This window comes from Equus caballus, chromosome 1 (genome assembly GCF_041296265.1).
Source record: "Equus caballus isolate H_3958 breed thoroughbred chromosome 1, TB-T2T, whole genome shotgun sequence".
NCBI lineage: Eukaryota > Metazoa > Chordata > Mammalia > Perissodactyla > Equidae > Equus > Equus caballus.
Window position 1 is genome coordinate 32,745,103 of NC_091684.1, and position 18,390 is coordinate 32,763,492.

Below are 18,390 nucleotides of genomic sequence, written 5' to 3' on the forward strand. Positions count from 1 at the left end.
GTTTTCCTTTTTCTCCCCAAAGCCCCCCAGTACATAGTTGTATATTCTTCGTTGTGGGTCCTTCTAGTTGTGGCATGTGGGACGCCGCCTCAGCGTGGTTTGATGAGCAGTGCCATGTCCGCACCCAGGATTCGAACCAAGGAAACCCTGGGCCGCCTGCAGCAGGGTGCGCGAACTTAACCACTCGGCCACAGGGCCGGGCCCTGAGAATTATTATTAGCCTCCTTTTACAGAAGAGGAAACAGAATCAGACAGGTAAGTAACTTGTCTGGGGTCACACAGCTAGAAGTGATGGTGCCAGGATTTGAACCTAGGCTTACTGACTCCAGAACCCATGCTCTTAATTACTCGGCTGTATTTCCCCTCAAATTATGGATTTTATATAAAAATGTGATCAAAACAGATGAACCAGAAATATAGTTGTATGGTGCTCCTCCTAGTTGTAGTGGTAATATTTTAAAGTTTTGAACATTTCTTCTATATGAAAGTATCAATTTAATTCAATCTGTCAGTCAGTCCATGTGCTGGGTGTCATGGGGTCAGCAAAAAAATCTTGTTCATACTTTGGGGAAAAGGCAAAATTTTAGCCTTGGGTTCTCTGCTTTGCATATATAGCAGTTATACAGCCCGGATTTTCCAAGGCTGGCTGGGGCTCAATGAAAAATTCCACTGATACATATTTGTTGAATTTTATTTCTTTTCATGTCTTTGCTGAATAAAGACAATTTGTTAAACATAAAACTAAATGCAATTTTATTTTGACACTTTAATCAAACTTTTCTAATCATAAGACTTCAATTAAAATAATCTATTAGAACATGTGATTCAGTTTTTGATTTGGATAATATAGTCTGAGGACTTGTTTATTCATTGTTCACAAAATATTTATTGCAAAGGCCATTATGTGCCAGATGCCACGGGGAGCAAAATAGATGTAGTCTCTGCCCACGTGTGGCAGGAAGTCTGGTTGGGAACCCTCACATGAAACAAATGGTCACATGAACAACTATATGATTATTCTAAAGTTGTGATAGGAGCTCTGAAGGAAGAGTAGAGAGTGAGATGTGAAAGTTTAGTAGGGGAACTGATTTATATTGTGGGGGCCATGGAAGGCATCTGCATCAATGACGTTTAAGCTGAGATCTACAAGATAATAAAGTGAAAAATGGGCCAACCCAGGAAAAGCAACACGTGCAAAGCCTCTGAGGCAGGGAAGAGTTTGTTGAGAAACTGAAACATGTGGGTAGAGCTTAGTGAAAGAGAAAGAGAGCCCTGGGAGAACCTCAGGTGAAAGTCTATCAGAAAGAACAACAGAAAAAATATCCCTAGAAAAATCCAGCATAGAAAAACAAGACGGAGAAATGTTAATGCTTGAAGTTTACAATGTACTCCCACCTGTTGCCTCAGTTGATCTTTATCAGAAGTCCCTGAGGCAGGGAGGGCGAGCGTAATTACAATTATTTCGCGATCATTGAGGAATAAAGCTCAGCCAAAGTTAGGCAGCTTTTGATTTCAAGATTCAGACCAGAGGGGGAAACTCCGTCGGTTCTCTTGGAGGCCGGAAGGGAGCGGGTGGAAGGAAGAAGACGTGACCCACCACTATGCTGTGTGACCGTCTGAAGAAAGTAGCCTGTGAATGAACATTTAATAGCAAGTACTTCTTGTTTGCCACTCTGTACCAACTCTCCTAGATATGTCTCTGTGACAAGACAGAAAACGATCTTGCATTTTAGAGGGTGACTCTTAAAGCTACTTTCAAATTCGACAGATCTGTAATTCTGAGATTTACCCATCAGGACAAAATCTGAGCGTGGGCTGGGGGTTTCTGACTTGAACCTCAAAGTCCGTGGAATCCGAAAGGTTAACCAAAATGAGAAACTACAACTCCCGGCAGGCCTCGGGGCTGGGTCTCTCGCCCCGCCCCGCCACTTTTCTTTTCCGCTAGGTCTGTGGTCACCAATGACGGTTAGTTATTTGAATAGACCAATAAGATCATGAAACTGTTCGGGTTTGGGCGGGGCAGTCAAGCTGTCCAATCGCATGGAAGAACGGGAAATACCTTGGCCAATCCAAAGGCGTGGGGGCGGGGCCTGAAGGGGGGCGGTGAAAGAAGTTTGCTGACTAAGATGGCGACTGAGGCGCAGAGTGAAGGGGAGGTGCCAGCCCGGGAATCCGGCCGGAGGTGAGCCGAGTTCTTGGTCCAGCTGCCTAGGAAACGAGGCCGAGGGCTGGTCACACTGATGCCTTTCTCCCGGGTCGGTGACTCAGCGGGGCTGGGCTCTGTCGCTTCCTTCCACGGCGTTGCGCAGCCTGCGGGAGCTCGGGCGCGGCGGTCCGCAGGGTCGCTGGGCTGCGCTCGCTCCAGCCGATGCCAGTGGGAGGGCCGTCTGCGGCGTGGGCTGCAAACTGACCCTCGGCGGTGGCAGCGCTGCTTGCCTTTGTGCCGAGACTCACTTTCATGGTGAGGAAACTCAAGTCCAGAGCCGTTAAGCGAATTCCCCAGCGACACACAGCTGAGGGAGAACGCTGCTGTCAGGACCTTTTAATCGGCTCCGGGGCAGTTTATGTGGTTAAGTCGGAGCAAGGATTTGAGCGTCACTTAGAAGTGGGTTTGAGTCTTTGGGCTAATATTTTTTAAAAAATTTATTTTTGGTGGTAAGAATACTTAACGTGAGATCTACGCTCCAAATTTTTGAGTGTACGATGTAGCATTGTTGACTGTAGGTACAGTGTTGTACCGCAGATCGCAAGGGCTTATCTCCTTAACTGAAACTTTAGTTAGTTAGTTAGTTAGTTAGTTAGCAGCTCCCCATGCCGCCTGCCCCCAGGCAGCACATTCACTCTTCATTTCTGTGAGTTTGTTTGAGACGCTTCATGTAAGTGGAATCATGCAGTGTTTGTCCTTCTGTAACTGGCTTATTTCACTCTGCATAATGTCCTCACGGTTCATCCATGGTGGAGCATTTGTCAGAATTTCCTTTTTAAGGCTGAATAATACTCCATGCAATGTATATACCATCTTTTGCTTATCTATCATATGCCCATGGACATTTAGGTTGTTTTCGCATCTTGGCTATTTTTCTTTTGTTTGTTTTTTTTTTTATGCGGAAAATTGGCGGTGAGCTTAACACCTGTGGCAATCTTCCTCTTTTTTTTCTTTTTTGCTTGAGGAAGATTGTCGCTGAGCTAACATTTGTGCCAGTCTTCCTCTGTTTTGCATGTGGGATGCCACCACAGCATGGCTTGATGAGCGGTGTGTCGGTTTGTGCTGGGGATCCTGACTGCCAACCCTTGGCCACCAAAGTGGAGTGCACAAACTTTACCACTATGCCACCAGGCTGACCCTTTGGCTATTGGTAATCGTGCCTCTGTGAAGAATGTGGGAGTGCTAATATCTCTTTGGGATCCTGATTTCAATACTTTTGGATAAACACCCAGAAGTGGGATTGCTGGACCATATGGTAGTTCTATTTTTAATTTTTTGAGGAACCTCCCTACTGTTTTCCATAGCAACTGCACCATTTTGCATTCCCACCAGCAGTGCACAAAGGTACCAATTTCTCCACATCCTTACCAACACTTGTTGTCTCTTGTTGTTTTGGTAATAGCCACCCTGACAGGTGGGAGGTGACATCTCATTGTGATCAGGAACAAGGCAAAGATGCCTCTTGCCACGTCTGTTCAACATAGTGCTGGAAGTCCTAGCCAGGACAGTGAGGCAAGAAAAGGAAATTAAAGGCATCTAAATAGGAAAAGAAGTAGTAAAATTGTCCCTGTTTGCAGACAGCATGATCTTATATCTAGAAAACCTTAAAGACTCTAACAAAAAAACTGTTAGAGCTAATGAACAAATTTAGCAAAGTTGCAGGATACAGAATCAACATATAAAAATCAGTTGCATTTCTATATGCTAACAATGAACTATCTGGAAAGAAAACTAGGAAAACAATCTCATTTTATTATTTTTTTTAATCGCTTTTTTTCCCCAAATTCCCCCCAGCACATAGTTGTATATTTGGGTTGTATGTCCTTCTAGTCGTGGCATGTGGGACGCTGCCTCAGCATGGCCGGATGAGTGGTGCCATGTCCGCGCCCAGGATCAGAACTGGCGAAACCCTGGTTCACTGAAGCAGAGAGCACGAACTTAACCACTTGGCCATCAGGCTGGCCCCATAATCCCATTTTCAATTGCACCAAAAAGTAAAAATCCTCGGGCCAATTTTTAAACCTCTCTCAGCTTCGGTTTCTTCCTCAGTGAGTGGACATGATGTCTATTCCAGAGAATGTCAGGGTTAAATTGGACAGTCCTTTTAAAGCTCTTAGCATTGAGACTAGCAGATAATAACCACTCAGTACATGATAGATTTTCTTTTTCCTAGTAGAACAACTAAAGAACATGTCAGAAGAATCTACAGTGTAGGAAATCGTTACATGGTTTCTACAGATCGTTCTCCTAAGCAGGCACACCGAAATTTAGCAATTCCCAGAAAGAATTTCCAGGTGGGCCTGCCCCAGCCTTGAGACCATAGTTGTCTGGATTGATCCCATATGTACATTAGAATTTAGTAGAGTGAGCTTATTTACACTGCCTCAGTAAACCAGTAAAACACTTCAGTTTCGTGTCTCCTGGTGCCGTTTGTACTGACTAGGAGATTCCAAGTCTTGGGAAGCTGGGTTTATGAGCAGACGCCAGACTCCTTCCCTAGCCGAGATGGCTGTGGTTGAATGTGTTATTTAGTATTTTATAGGGAAGAGTTTTCCACTCTTAGAGCTGCCTGTGAATGGGTTGACCATTTTTGCCCAGAAACTGTAGATGATAAATTTGATCAGCTCATCCCTCATCCTGCTCTCAAATCTTGAATTGTGATGAAAACTTGAAACCAAAATACTGTTCTGTGGCGGGAGGCGGGAGTAGGCTGAATTCCTTCAAGGAATGTTGCCAATTGAATTTAAATTTTGGGTGATAGTGTTAGTTACATAATCAACAGGTATTCACAGAATCTTGTCTGAACCTGGACCTGTTTCATCAATTCTGTATTGTAACAGCAGTCGGGTTGCTGTAAGGCTTGTTGAGGGCAGGATAGGTGTATGTTTTTAGTATTACATATTCCTGATGCTTAGCTTTGTGTAGGTGGTCAATAAGGAATGAAGGTCTTTGTCATTTCTAAGACATACATTGCCTTGTGGTGATAAACAGAATAAAGATTCTTTTTTTTTTTTGGCGGAGTGGGGAAGATTGGCCCTGAGCTAACATCCATGCCCACCTTCCTCTACTTTATATGTGGGAGGCCTGCGACAGCATGGCTTGATGAGCAGTGTATAGGTCCACACCCGGTATCTGAACTGGTGAACCCCGGGCCACTGAAGTGGAATGAGTGATTTTAAGCAGTACACCACTGGGCTGGCCTCCAGATTCTTTTTTGCCTTGCACATGTTAACCTTTCTAATGTTCTGTTGGTGGTATGGCCCCTTGTATTCCATAAAGAAGAGGCAAGAATTGTCTGATTTGCACAGATCAATACATATTTATGTTTGAATGGAGAATATGTGATCATCTGTTTGGAACTGCCTAGCTTTCTTTTTCTTCTTCATTATTTTAAGCCTGCTCCTAATAATTAGAAATGCTTTAAATTGTTTTAATCCAAGAATCGAATAAGAAGAAAATTGCTCTGCCTGAAAGGAATTCTCAGGTTGTGTTTTGACCTGTTGATGGTAAACACCCTTTCCCCTCTATTTCTGGCCTTTATCGAGTAGACTGATGCTTTAAAATTTATCTCATTTCTCTTGTGATACCTTCAAGTTACTCTTAAGTGGACAGTTCTAGAGGAGAATCCATTAGTAGGAGCTAGCCACTCTACCAATAGTAGTATAAAAATAAGAGTGACTCTTGAGAGAAAAAGCAAATGCAGGAAAGGAAGTAGAGCCACCTCCCCACATGATTGGCAGGAGGGAAGTACAGCTCAGTACTTGTTGAATTGGGAAGAGACATAAAAACGAAGTGCTGACTACTATTAGATGAAGAGGGGAAATGGATAACAGAGTCACAGGCTTTTTAACCTCAATATTCCCTGGAAAAAAACCTGCTGTGAACCAGAAAAAGCAGATGGGCTCATAAAGGGGCGGAGGCAGGCAGAGCAGGCCGTGGTAGTGGTAGCACTTCTGAAAAGCTGGTGACAGTTAATATGCCAGCAGTGTCCACGCTGTGGGGCCGGGCCTGCGCCCGGAACTTAGGAACAGCGGGGAGCTTCGGAACAGACTGCTTACATCCCATTTTGGAAATGTTTTTGGAGAATAAGGAAGGTGCCTGAAGATGGGGAAGCAGTCCTGTATCCTGCTAATTTACAGACACCTTAGAATGTGGGATATTGGTGATTAAAACAAGACTTCCTGAGGCTTTTTTTGTTCTATTATTCTTTTTTTAATAAGACCGCAGTGTGGCCCTTCAAGAAGAGTGATAGATGGAAACTTTATTGATCTTAGGAAGTCTTGTCTGCTCTTTCATGCACAAGTGGGAAAACACGGTTTAAATATCTGAATCCAGGTTTGTCTTCGTGCTGTCAAATTCTGCTTGAAGGGTAACGAGTAGATTTTTCAAGGGTGTTTCTTGAATCTGGATTTTTTTATTTTACATTTTTACCAATTATTTGGCTTAGAGAGTTTGATGATTATATTTGTGGATGAGTCCAGTCTTGGTGGAAGGAGAGGGGAAGAAGAAAATAGAATTTTAAAATTAATCTGTATAAACTGGTAAGTGACTTGCCTTTCTTTGCCTCTAACCTTAGGTTGTAAAGAAGGAAGTTGCTGGTTGGTTGTGTGGAAGGTCCTCAGGGAATGTCAGTTTTTCTTTGTTGTTATTGCAAGTCCAGAAACTTTTTTACACATTAGGTAGGTTTGGGGGCACGGACTCCGTTTGGGCTCATAAGAAGCCAATTGATAAATTCAGATTTGGTAATTTGCTTGAAGAATATACCAGGTATGTATGTCAGCTTGCCCCATTTTATCCTTGAGAGAGACACATTACAGTTGAGTAGATTATTGTTTGTTTGTTTTTAATCAGCACTTTTTTCCTGAAGATACCCTCTGGTATCTTTTTTAGTTCACCCTTGAGTGAACCCTCTTAACTATACATTAATTAACTGTCTTTCAGGATGGGTTATCTCTGGAAATGTCAGAGCCCGTCTATTTTGTGCTGATGTTTTGCTAGTTTTCTCTGATAAATCAGGGTTCACTAGGACACAGAAACTATACAGTAATTTGAACAAAGAATGTTTAATATAAAGGGTTCTTAACTATACAGGGGTTTGAAGTAACGAGGGATTGGCTAGTGAGAACTAAAGAGATCTCTAGAGAATGTACAAATAGTAGATGTTAGAATCAGTTGTACAGTGTGTATATATATATATATCAAATCATCACGTTGTACACTTATCTTACAATTTTATTTGCCAATTATACCTTGATAAAGCTGAAAAAATAAAAAAGACTCCACTGTAATCTGTAGGGGTGAGATAGAACGTGTGAGGAAGAGGTCCCTAGGGCAGAGATCCAGACCTTGTTGGAGAAGGCGTGGCCATGGCTCACTGAACGGCAGAGAAGTTGCTGTGGAGGAACTTGTTGGAAATTCACCTTCTGGAACCTACTAGAAATCCACCTTTTTGCGTACTGGAGAAAGCTGTTCCTAGGGAGGTGCCCTGAGGGGAAGCTCCTGGCTTGTGGGTGCTGCTAACTGCCGTATACTGCAGGAGCCTATCCTTGGAGAAGCTGCCTTGCTGCTGGCGCTGCGTGTTGGAGAAGCTGTGCAGGCTGCAGGAGCTTGCCTAGAGGAGCACCTGGAACCGGAGCCCTTCCTCCTGCAGTCCTTCCAGTGTTCTTTGTTAATAATGCTGAACATCGGGCCAGCTGGAAAAGGAGATATATTTAAAGGCTCCGGCTCCATTTTTGCAGAGTAGACGAATGATGAGCGAGAGGCAATAAATTGATAACTGGCACATGTGGAGAATCATCTTATCTCCAAGTCCTGTGCTTCCCTTGCGTCAGCACTTCCTAAATCTATTCTGTAGAAAAATATGAGGTGGTCTGTAGAATCTGGATAAATGAGGATGGACAGAAACAAATCAGAGAGTACCAGAAAGTGATTGGTGGTTAAATTTGCACTGACACACTTATTTGTGTGTAAGCTTGTAAAAGTCTATATGCATTCCAAATGGAATGACAGTTTCCTGGAATGAAGAATCTGAAGCAAAACTGTTAAATTTTGCTTAATAACTATTGTTTATCTGTATTTTATTTTTTTTTTGAGACATGCTGGTATTTAAGGTATATAGTGTTACCTTATTGATCTTTATAGTTTCACACTTGCAAAGCTCCCAGAGGGTATATAGTTTATTGATACTTTCCCCTCAATTCAAGCAGTACCTGTCTTTGAGCAAGCTACTTTCACATTTCTTTCTCTCTCTCTCTTTTTTTTTTTTTTTGGTGAGGAAGATTGGCCCTGAGCTAATACTTGTTGCCGATCTTCCTCTTTTTGCTTGAGGAAGATTGTTGCTGAGCTAACATCTGTGCCCATCTTCTTCCTCTATTTTGTATGTGGGATGCCGCCACAGCATTGCTTGATGAGTGGTGTAGGTCTGTACCCTGGATCTGAACCCACAAACCCGGGCTGCCGAAGTGGAGCGCACTGAACTTAACCACTATGCCACCGGTTGGCACCATATTTCTCTATCTTTTTACATGGTATGTAATTATATGAGCTTTTAGAAATTTGTATTTGTAATCTTGAAATATATGTAATTTAAAAAGAGTAATTACACTTCTGCCAAGGTCTAATATACAGTAATACTTTTTGGTCTTATTCTAGGATATTGCACATGAATCTTTTGAAAAAGGATAGTTTCCGGTTATAATTATCAGTTAGGATAATACCCTCTTATCTTGAATTTAGATTTAATAGCAGCATCAGTTATTTGGTATAACACAGCGTTAAGCTTGGAAGTTAAAATTTTTTTTTTAAAGAATCTTTGAATAATATGGAACAATGGAAACGGCTGAAATGAGCTGAGCTGAAGAACCAAAGTCTGCATTCTGTGTGCTGTGACTGGTGCATTTGGCTGAACAGAAGTTCGCATTTGTAAGAAAAACCAAGGCTGGCTTATGAAAAACTAAGAAGCATGGGAAAAATGGTATGGAAGGGAGATGCACGAGAGAGAAGACAAAAATTAAAAAAAGAAAAATATGGAGAAGAGAGGGTGACTTTCTAGTAGAGGCTGTGAGCCACAGCTGCAGGGGTAGGCTTTGGAGGCAGTGTGATGACGAGCTAGCGAGAAGTGATCCTGGAGAACAGACGTCCCAAGAAGGAGGTCGGGAGGAAGAACACCCGAGGTGACCGCTCTGTCCTCTGAAGGTGTGGGTAGGGAAGGGAGGGCTCAGATCCATGCCAGAGGCGGACAGTTTTACACATTTATATTTGTTAGGATTCTTTCAGTTATATGTGACAGAAACTTGAACTGGCTTAAGCAAAAAGAGATGTTATTGATGGGCTCAAGAAACTGGGAAATCCAGGGAGAGATACGCATGGCTTAATCTGTTTTGAAAATCGCAGATCTCAAACAGCGTCACTAGGCATCTGCCTGTGGCTCTCTCAGACCTGATTTCCTCTGTATTTGCTTCATAAGAAGGCAGGTGCTTCACAAAGGTGGCAGTGATGGACTACCAGCAGCTTCAGTCTTACAGTCCATCCATTTAGCAATCTTAGCATCTAGCAAGAATCTTGAATTGAGACTTTTTGTCCTGGTTTGATTTGGGACCCTTTGCCTGAAGCAGTGGGGATAGAATGTTTCAATATTAATCCTGGGTCATATGCTCGCGCTTGGTGTCCAGGGAGTAGGGTTAACCCACCAAACCATATAGGTTAAAAGATGGGAAGAGGTTCTTGCCCCAAAGAAAATAGGGCTGCTATTACCAGAGAAAGGAGGAAAACAGATTTGGGTAGAACAAACACCAGGTGTCTGCTACACTGTCTCCTGACTCCCCGGTACACCCCCCTTTGTTTAAGGTTATGTTTTGAAAAGGGCTTGCCTCTAATGTGTAGAGAAAACATTTTATGTTTCCTAAAAAACCAACCAAACAAGAAAAGCCCCCTTATTTAAGAACTACTTATCTTCTTTTCTTTTTCACTGTCCAAACCCTGCTTGTCTTTAAGGCCTACCTCAAATCTCAACTCTTGTATATGGGTGAGAGTTTCTCTTCTACTTCTGATTTCTCAGAGCTTTTATTGTCTGTACCTGCACATGGCAGTTAATGATCTTGCATCATCTTTTGTGTTATGGTCTTTAGCAACTACTTAAAAAGCTTGTAGGAAAACCGTGTTCTTTTCTGTAATTAAGAATAGAACTAGAGGCTGGCGCCGTGGCTGAGTGGTTAAGTTTGTGCGCTCTGCTTTGGTGGCCCAGGGTTTCGCCAGTTTAGATTCCAGGTGAGGACATGGCACCGCTCATCAAGCCATGCTGGGGCGGTGTCCCACATAGCACAACCAGAGGCACTCACAGCTAGAATATACAACTATGTACTGGGGGGCTTTGGGGAAAAGGAAAAAAAAGAAGAGATGCAGTGGGCGAAAAAAAGAATAATTGTGTCAGATGCTCACAGGTTTGTGATCTATGTTATAAATATTCAAATATAGAGTGGTTCAATGACAGTGCATTTTATAATGGGAAATGTGTTAGTATCAAATTCATACCTGTAGCACTGTATAAAACCTTAGCTTTTAAGATAATAAGATGAAAACATAATAAATAACAATATTGGTTACCAAATTAAATAGACGTGATTTGTCAAGCTGAACTATTACCTGAAAGCTAGACACCAGTTTTTTGTTACTGCAGGAATGAAACAGTTACAACCACAGAAAAATTCAGTCTCCTGCCAGCTGAGTTTAGTTATGGTGTAGTATTAACCGTTGAGCTTTTGAAAAATTAATACACAATTAAAATATTGTTTATATTCACAAATGTGAACATGACATGCTTCCTTTAAAGGCATACAGATCAGTTTCAAATAAATTTAATTAACTTTGGGCTTTATTTCTTTTGCTTACTGGCCAGAGTGAATTACATAGCATAAAACTAATTTCTTGGGACTCAGTAAGATTACAGAAGATATAATAATGATCTGAGCCAATCTATAACAGATAAACTTTCCTTCAATTTAATGGAAAATGTTGTCCAACGTACCATATGAAGTTACATCCACTTCAAAAATAGTCCTAATTATATGATCCCACTTTTTTTTTCTTTTCATTTTTCACCATAGAAAATTAAAACGTTTTGGTTGATCTTTGTCCAAGTTTCTGAAATGTGTTGTAATGAAGAAATAAAACCTTGTTTGACATGCTTTAAAATAATGTCATCTGATTAGAGATAAGGGTGTCTCAGCTGGGTTCTAACAGTATCAATAAAAAGAAAAAAAGAATTCATGAATGAAATGTAGAAATCACATAGTTCTTAATATTAAATTTGTAATTGCATGCCACTATAATGACAGCTACTTTTGCTATATATGTTTTAATTATACCTTTGGGGAGGGGGAAACCTCATTAATTTAGAAACTATAACTAAAGAATGACATTGGGATTATATAATGAAAAAGTTCACTTGTTTTAATTTCATGCTGAACAGAATTATAAAAATAAAATGAAGTAAGTAGTAACAAGGAAAATAAAGAAAAACTTACCAAATAGCAGGAAACTAAGAATTAAGGGGAGATCAGAAATCAAGAAAGTATACAGCAATATTATTTAGTAACATTATATTGACATTATCATTAAATATTTTCTGCTATCCAAGAAAGTCCTTTATACTTTAATGGGAGATCACTATGTGCGCTTTAAACAGCCCTTTGAAGTATGGCTAGCTTTTGTATACTTAAGTCTATTTATCAGCTTTCTCAATTTTGGAATCCCTACAATCCCTCCGTTGGTTGCAATCATAGTTTTTTCACTCAAGTAACAAGGTCTGCTTTATTCTTTTTTCTTTGGGAGGGTCTTTGTGTGGCAGCTGTCCTTGTCACCAAGCTCTCTCAGTCAGTTAGTTCTGCTGTTCACTCAGATTCAGTTGTTGGGATGACCCTAAGCAAGAAATCAGTCATTTCTCAATCTTTTTTTTTTCTTGTTTTAAAGATTAGCATCTGAGCTAACAACTGTTGCCAATCTTTTTTTTTTTGCCTGCCTTGTCTTCCCAAATTCCCCCAGCACATAGTTGTATATCTTAGTTGCAGGTCCTTCCAGTTGTAGCGTGTGAGACGCTGCCTCAGCCTGGCCTGACGAGTGGTGCCATGTTGGCACCCAGGATCCAAACCGACGAAACCCTGGGCCAACGCAGCGGAATGCACAAACTTAACCACTAAGCCACCGGGCTGGCCCCACAATCTGTGTTTTTTATCAAATAAATGTGGCTCTTAAATATTAAAAATAAGTCCACCAGTATGAAACATACACTTACATCATTGTGTTAATAATGTTCATTGAAAATTTGAATATTGGGTAGATGCATTAAGATTGTACAGAGGTTAAAGCCTAAATTTTATTAAAGCGGAAAGACTTTAACCGGCACAATAGATTCTTCTTAGGTGTTGAGAAATAAAAGTGTTGAAAAGAAATTGGAATATTTAAATTTTTGAAAACTTCATTTCAAAATATTATATACTTCATGCACCATAAAATCACGTATATTACAATGTCATCTTTTCAGTATCACATCATCTCAACAGTTGGTGTCATTTAGACTGTGAGTGGGAAAGTGTATTGTGTTTCCCCAAAGTGGAGGTTGCTTGCGATTTACTACAGTGAAAAAAGTCTCATAATTGCTTCCAGTTTCAAAGGAGTTTTAGCAAATGCTCAAAGATCTCTTTAAAATAGTGACTCTTAAAAGTCTAGCATGTGTATGCAAATGAAATAAAACAAAAACTGTCTGCAACCTACTTTTCAAAGTCATCTCATTGGGCCTCCTAGGTGCCCGTGTGCTAATTGCACCAGAATTGGCTACTTGTATTTTTGAAAATAGAGGTGGTGGAAAAATAAATAAATAAAATCTTGTAGTGCTTAATGAATTTTAAGCTTCTGGAGGCTGGAGACTTACCTTAGTTTCTTGTCCCTATACCTTAGAATTTTTTAAATTACGAAGCACTCAGTAGATCGTGGTTAGTTTGATTTTAAATGACACCTGAGAGCCTGTGATTTCTTGTTTGGCTACCATGTGTCTTAGAAAAGCAATTCACCTTCTTATGCTAGTTGATGAAGACTTATGATTAGGTTCATAGAATATTGACTAAGGTATAGAAGTTCTTTTCTTAAGAATTTTCTATATGTGAACTTGTGTAGATGTGAACAAGTCACGTGCCAGAGCAAAAGCATTCGCTATGTCTTGGTTAGTATCACTCTGGACTTTGGAACAAATGGATTTAGAAGTAGTCTTTTGGAACCTAATCTGATCATACATAGAAGTACTTTGTGTTTTAATTGCCTGAGGCTCGTGGCATTTAAAGTCTATAGAAAAAGAGAGTCTCCTGAAGATTTGACTATATATATATTTTTTTGGGGGGGGAAGATTAGCCCTGAGTTAACGTCTGCTGCCACTCCTCCTCTTTTTTGCTGAGGAAGACTGGCCCTGAGCTAACATCTGTGCCTATCTTCCTCTACTTTCTACGTGGGATGCCTGCCACTGTGTGGCTCGACAAGCGGTGCCACATCCACACCGAGGATCCAAACTGGCAAACCCTGGGCCGCAAAGCAGAACATACGAACTTAACCGCTGCGCCACTGGGCCGGCCCCTTGACTATATATATATATATATTTTTTTTTAAATTTAATTTTTATTGAGTTAATGATAGGTTACAATCTTGTGAAGTTTCAGTTGCACATTATTGTTTGTCAGTCCTGTTGTAGGTGCACCCCTTCACCCTTTGTGCCCACCCCCCACCTTTCCCCTGGTAGCCACTAATCTGTTCTCTTTATCTACATTTTTAAATTCCTCATATGAGTGGAGTCATACAGAGATTGTCCTTCTCTATCTGGCTTATTTCACTTAACATAATTCCTTCAAGGTCCATCCACGTTGTTGCAAATGGGACAATTTTGTTCTTTTTTACAGCTGAGTGGTATTCCATTGTATATATATATACCACATCTTCTTTATCCAATCATCAGTTGATGGGCTCTTAGGTTGCTTCCACATCTTGGCTATTGTAAATAATGCTGCAGTGAATGTTGGGGTGCATGGGACTTTTGGAATTGCTGACTTCGAGTTCTTTGGGTAGATACCCAGTAGTGGGATAGCTGGATCATATGGTATTTCTATTTTTAATTTTTTGAGGAATCTCCACACTGTTTTCCATAGTGGTTGCACCAGTTTGCATTCCCACCAGCAGTGTATGAGGGTTCCCTTTTCTCCACAACCTCTCCAACATTTGTTACTTTCTGTTTTGGTTATTTTTGTCATTCTAAAGAGTGTAAGGTGATATCTTAGTGTAGTTTTGATTTGCGTGTCCCTGGTGATCAGCGATGATGAACATCTTTTCATGTGCCTATTGGCCATCCGTATATCTTCTTTGGAGAAATGTCTGTTCATGTCTCCTGCTCGTTTTTTGATCAGGTTGTTTGAGTTTTTGTTGTTGAGTTGTATGAGTTCTTTATATATTATATATATTAACCCTTTGTCAGATGTATGACTTGCAAATATTTTTTCCCAGTTAGTGGGGTTTTTTTTTGTTTCAATCCTGTTTTCCTTTGCCTTGAAGAAGCTCTTTAGTATGATGAAGTCCCATTTGTTTATTCTTACTATTGTTTCCCTTGTCTGAGAAGATATGGTGTCCGAAAAGATCCTTTTAATATTGATGTCAAAGAGTGTACTGCCTACGTGTTCTTCTAGAAGCCTTATGGTTTCAGGTCTTACCTTTAGGTCTTTGATCCATTTTGAGTTTATTTTGGTGAATGGTGAGAAAGAATGGTCAATTTCAGTTTCCTCCACTCATATGAGGAATTTTCCAGTTTTCCCAGCACCATTTGTTGAAAAGACTTTCTTTTCTCCATTGTAGGCCCTCAGCTCCTTTGTTGAAGATAAGCTGTCCATAGATGTGTGGTTTTATTTCTGGGCTTTCAATTCTGTTCCATTGATCTGTGCACCTGTTTTTGTACCAGTACCATGCTGTTTTGATTACTGTAGCTTTGTAGTATGTTTTGAAGTCAGGGGTTGTGATGCCTCCAGCTTTGTTCTTTTTTCTCAGGATTGCTTTAGCAATTCGGGGTCTTTTGTTGCCCCATATGAAGTTTAGGATTCTTTGTTCTATTTCTGTAAAGAATGTTATTGGTCTTTTGTTGCCCCATATGAATTTTAGGATTCTTTGTTCTATTTCTGTAAAGAATGTTATTGGGATTCTGATTGGGATTCTGTTGAATCTGTAGATTCCTTTAGGTAGAATGGACATTTTAACTATGTTTATTCTTCCAATCCATGTACCTGGAATGTCTTTCCATCTCTTTATGTTGTCATCCATTTCTTTCAGAAAAGCCTTGTAGTTTTTGTTGTATAGGTCTTTCACTTCCTTAGTTAAATTCACCCCCAGGTATTTTATTCTTTTTGTTGCAATTGTGAATGGTATTGTGTTCTTGAGTTCTTTTTCTGTTAGTTCATTATTAGAGTATAGAAATGCTACTGATTTATGTAAATTGATTTTATACCCTGCAACTTTGCAGTAGTTGTTGATTATTTCTAAAAGTTTTCCAATGGATTCTTTGGGGTTTTCTATATATAAGATCATGTCGTCTGCAAACAGCGAGAGTTTCACTTCTTCCCTCCCTATTTGGATTCCTTTTATTCCTTTTTCTGGCCTAATTGCTCTGGCCAAAATCTCCAGTACTATGTTAAATAAGAGTGGTGATAGAGGGCATCCTTGTCTCGTTCCTGTTTTCAGGGGGATGGCACTCAGTTTTTGCCCATTGAGTATGATGTTGGCTATGGGTTTGTCGTATATGGCCTTTATTATGTTGTGGTAGTTCCCTTCTATCCCCATTTTGTTCAGAGTTTTTATCATAAATGGCTGTTGGATCTTGTCAAATGCTTTCTCTGCATCTATTGAGATTATCATGTGGTTTTTATTCCTCAATTTGTTGATGTGGTGTATCATGTTGATTGATTTGTGGATGTTGAACCATCCCTGTGCCCCTGGTATGAATCCCACCTGATCATGGTGTATGATCCTTTTGATGAATTGCTGAATTCTGGTTGCCAAAATTTTGTTGAGAATTTTTGCATCTATGTTTATCAGCGATATTGGCCTGTAGTTCTCCTTTTTCGTGCTGTCCTTGTCAGGCTTTGGTATCAGAGTGATGTTGGCCTCGTAGAATGTGTTAGGAAGTGTTCCATCCTCCCTAATTTTTTGGAATAGCTTGGAAAGGATAGGTATTAAATCCTTTCTGAAAGTTTGGTAGAATTCCCCAGGAAAGCCATCTGGTCCTGGGGTTTTATTCTTTGGGATGCTTTTGATGGCTGTTTCAATCTCTTTCCTTGTGATTGGTCTGTTCAAATTGTCTGCTTTTTCTTGACTAAGCTTTGGGAGATTGTAGGAGTCTAAGAATTGATCCATTTAGTCTAGGTTATCCATTTTGTTGGCATATGGTTTTTCATAGTATTCTCATATAATCCGTTGTATTTCTGCAGAGTCTGTTGTTATTTCTCCTTTTTCATTTCTGATTTTGTTTATTTGCACTTTCTCTCTTTTTTTCTTCATAAGTCTGGCTAGGGGTTTGTCAGTTTTGTGTATCTTCTTAAAAAACCAGCTCTGTTTCATTGATCCTTTCTACTGCTTTTTTTTGTTTCAATCACATTTATTCCTGCTCTGATTTTTATTATTTCTCTCCTGGTGACTTTAGGCTTTGTTTGTTCTTCTTTCTCTAATTCAGTTAGGTGTAGTTTAAGATTGCTTATTTGGGATTTTTCTTGTTTGTTAAGATGTGCCTGTATTGTGATGAATTTCCCTCTTAATACAGCTTTTGCTGTATCCCATATGAGTTGGTATGGCATGTTATCATTTTCATTTGTCTCCAGGTATTTTTTGATTTCTTCTTTAATTTCTTCAATGACCCATTGCTTGTTCAATAGCATATTGTTTAGTCTCCACATCTTTGTGCCTTTCTCAGCTTTTTTCTTGTAATTAATTTCTAGCTGTATAGCATTATGATCGGAGAAGATGCCTGTTATTACTTCAGTTTTTTTAAATTTGTTGAGGCTTGCCTTATTTCCCAACATATGGTCTATCCTTGAGAATTTTCCATGCGTGCTTGAGAAGAATGTGTATTCTGTTGGTTTTGGATGAAGTGTTCTATATATGTCTATTAAGTCCAACTGTTTTAGCTTTTTGTTTAGCTCCACTGTTTCCTTGTTGATTTTCTGTCTGGATGATTTGTCCATTGATGTGAGTTGGGTGTTGAGGTCGCCTACTATTATTGTGTGATTTTTGATATCTTCTTTTAGGTTTGTTAACAGTTGCTTTATGAACTTTGGTGCTCCTGTGTTGGGTGCATAGACATTTATAAGCATTATTTCTCCTTGATGAAGTGTCCCTTTGATCATTATATAATGTCCCTCTGTGTCTCTCTTTACCTGCCTTATCTTGAAGTCTGTTTTGTCTGATATAAGTATTGTGACACCTGCTTTCTTTTGTTTGCTATTAGCTTGGAGTATTGTTTTCCACCCCTTCACTCTGAGCCTGTGTTTGTCTTTGGAGCTGAGGTGTGTTTACTGGAGACAACAGATTGTTGGATCTTGCTCTTTAATCTGTCTTGCCACTGTGTCTTTTTATTGGAGAGTTCAATCCGTTTACCTTGAGGGTGATTATTGATGCATGAGGGCTTAATGCTATAATTCTGTCGCTTGTTTTCCGGTTTTCCTGCATTTCCTTTGTTTCTCGTCCTGTGTGTTTTAGCCTACCCATTGACTTCTGCAATTTCTTATGCTGGATTTCTTAGCTTTTTTCCTTATTTATGTTTTGTGTCTCTGTTCTGTTTTTCAGTTTAGTGGCTACCCTGAAATTTGTATTCAGAATCTCATGCATAACATAGTCCATTTTCTGGTGGCCTCTTACTTCCTTAGCCTAAACTGATTCAGTCCCCTCCCACCTCCCCTTCTAAATTATTATTTTCATCTCTTATTCCAACTTGTGTTGTGAGTTTGTGGTTAGAGTGATAAGATTGTCTTTGCTTTGGTGATTTCCTTCCCTTTATCCTAATGCTATAGTTGAATATTTGCTATCCTATTCTGATTCTATCTATTTGTCTCCCTACTCTGTGTTTTGTGACCCTTTCTCCCTTTTCTTTCTTTTTTTCAGGTATGAGGGCCTTCTTG

The 18,390-nt window shown here is 40.0% G+C and overlaps 1 protein-coding gene across 9 annotated transcripts in view; it reads left to right on the forward strand.

Annotated features, from left to right (window-relative positions):
- The first annotated feature begins 2,067 nt into the window (after nt 1-2,067).
- The window catches only part of ARHGAP19 (Rho GTPase activating protein 19), a 59,680-nt gene continuing 43,357 nt past the window's right edge, over nt 2,068-18,390 (forward strand). For 2 of the 9 annotated variants that reach the window (XM_023641581.2, XM_023641593.2), the window contains exon 1: nt 2,068-2,182. In XM_023641581.2, coding sequence (XP_023497349.1) covers nt 2,127-2,182 — 56 coding nt within the window. In that variant the 5' untranslated portion in view covers nt 2,068-2,126. Of the gene's footprint in view, nt 2,183-6,146; nt 6,748-8,603; nt 8,734-18,390 lie in introns of those variants that run through there. The other 7 variants (XM_070261608.1, XM_070261634.1, XM_070261636.1 and 4 more) reach the window with 7 other exon arrangements.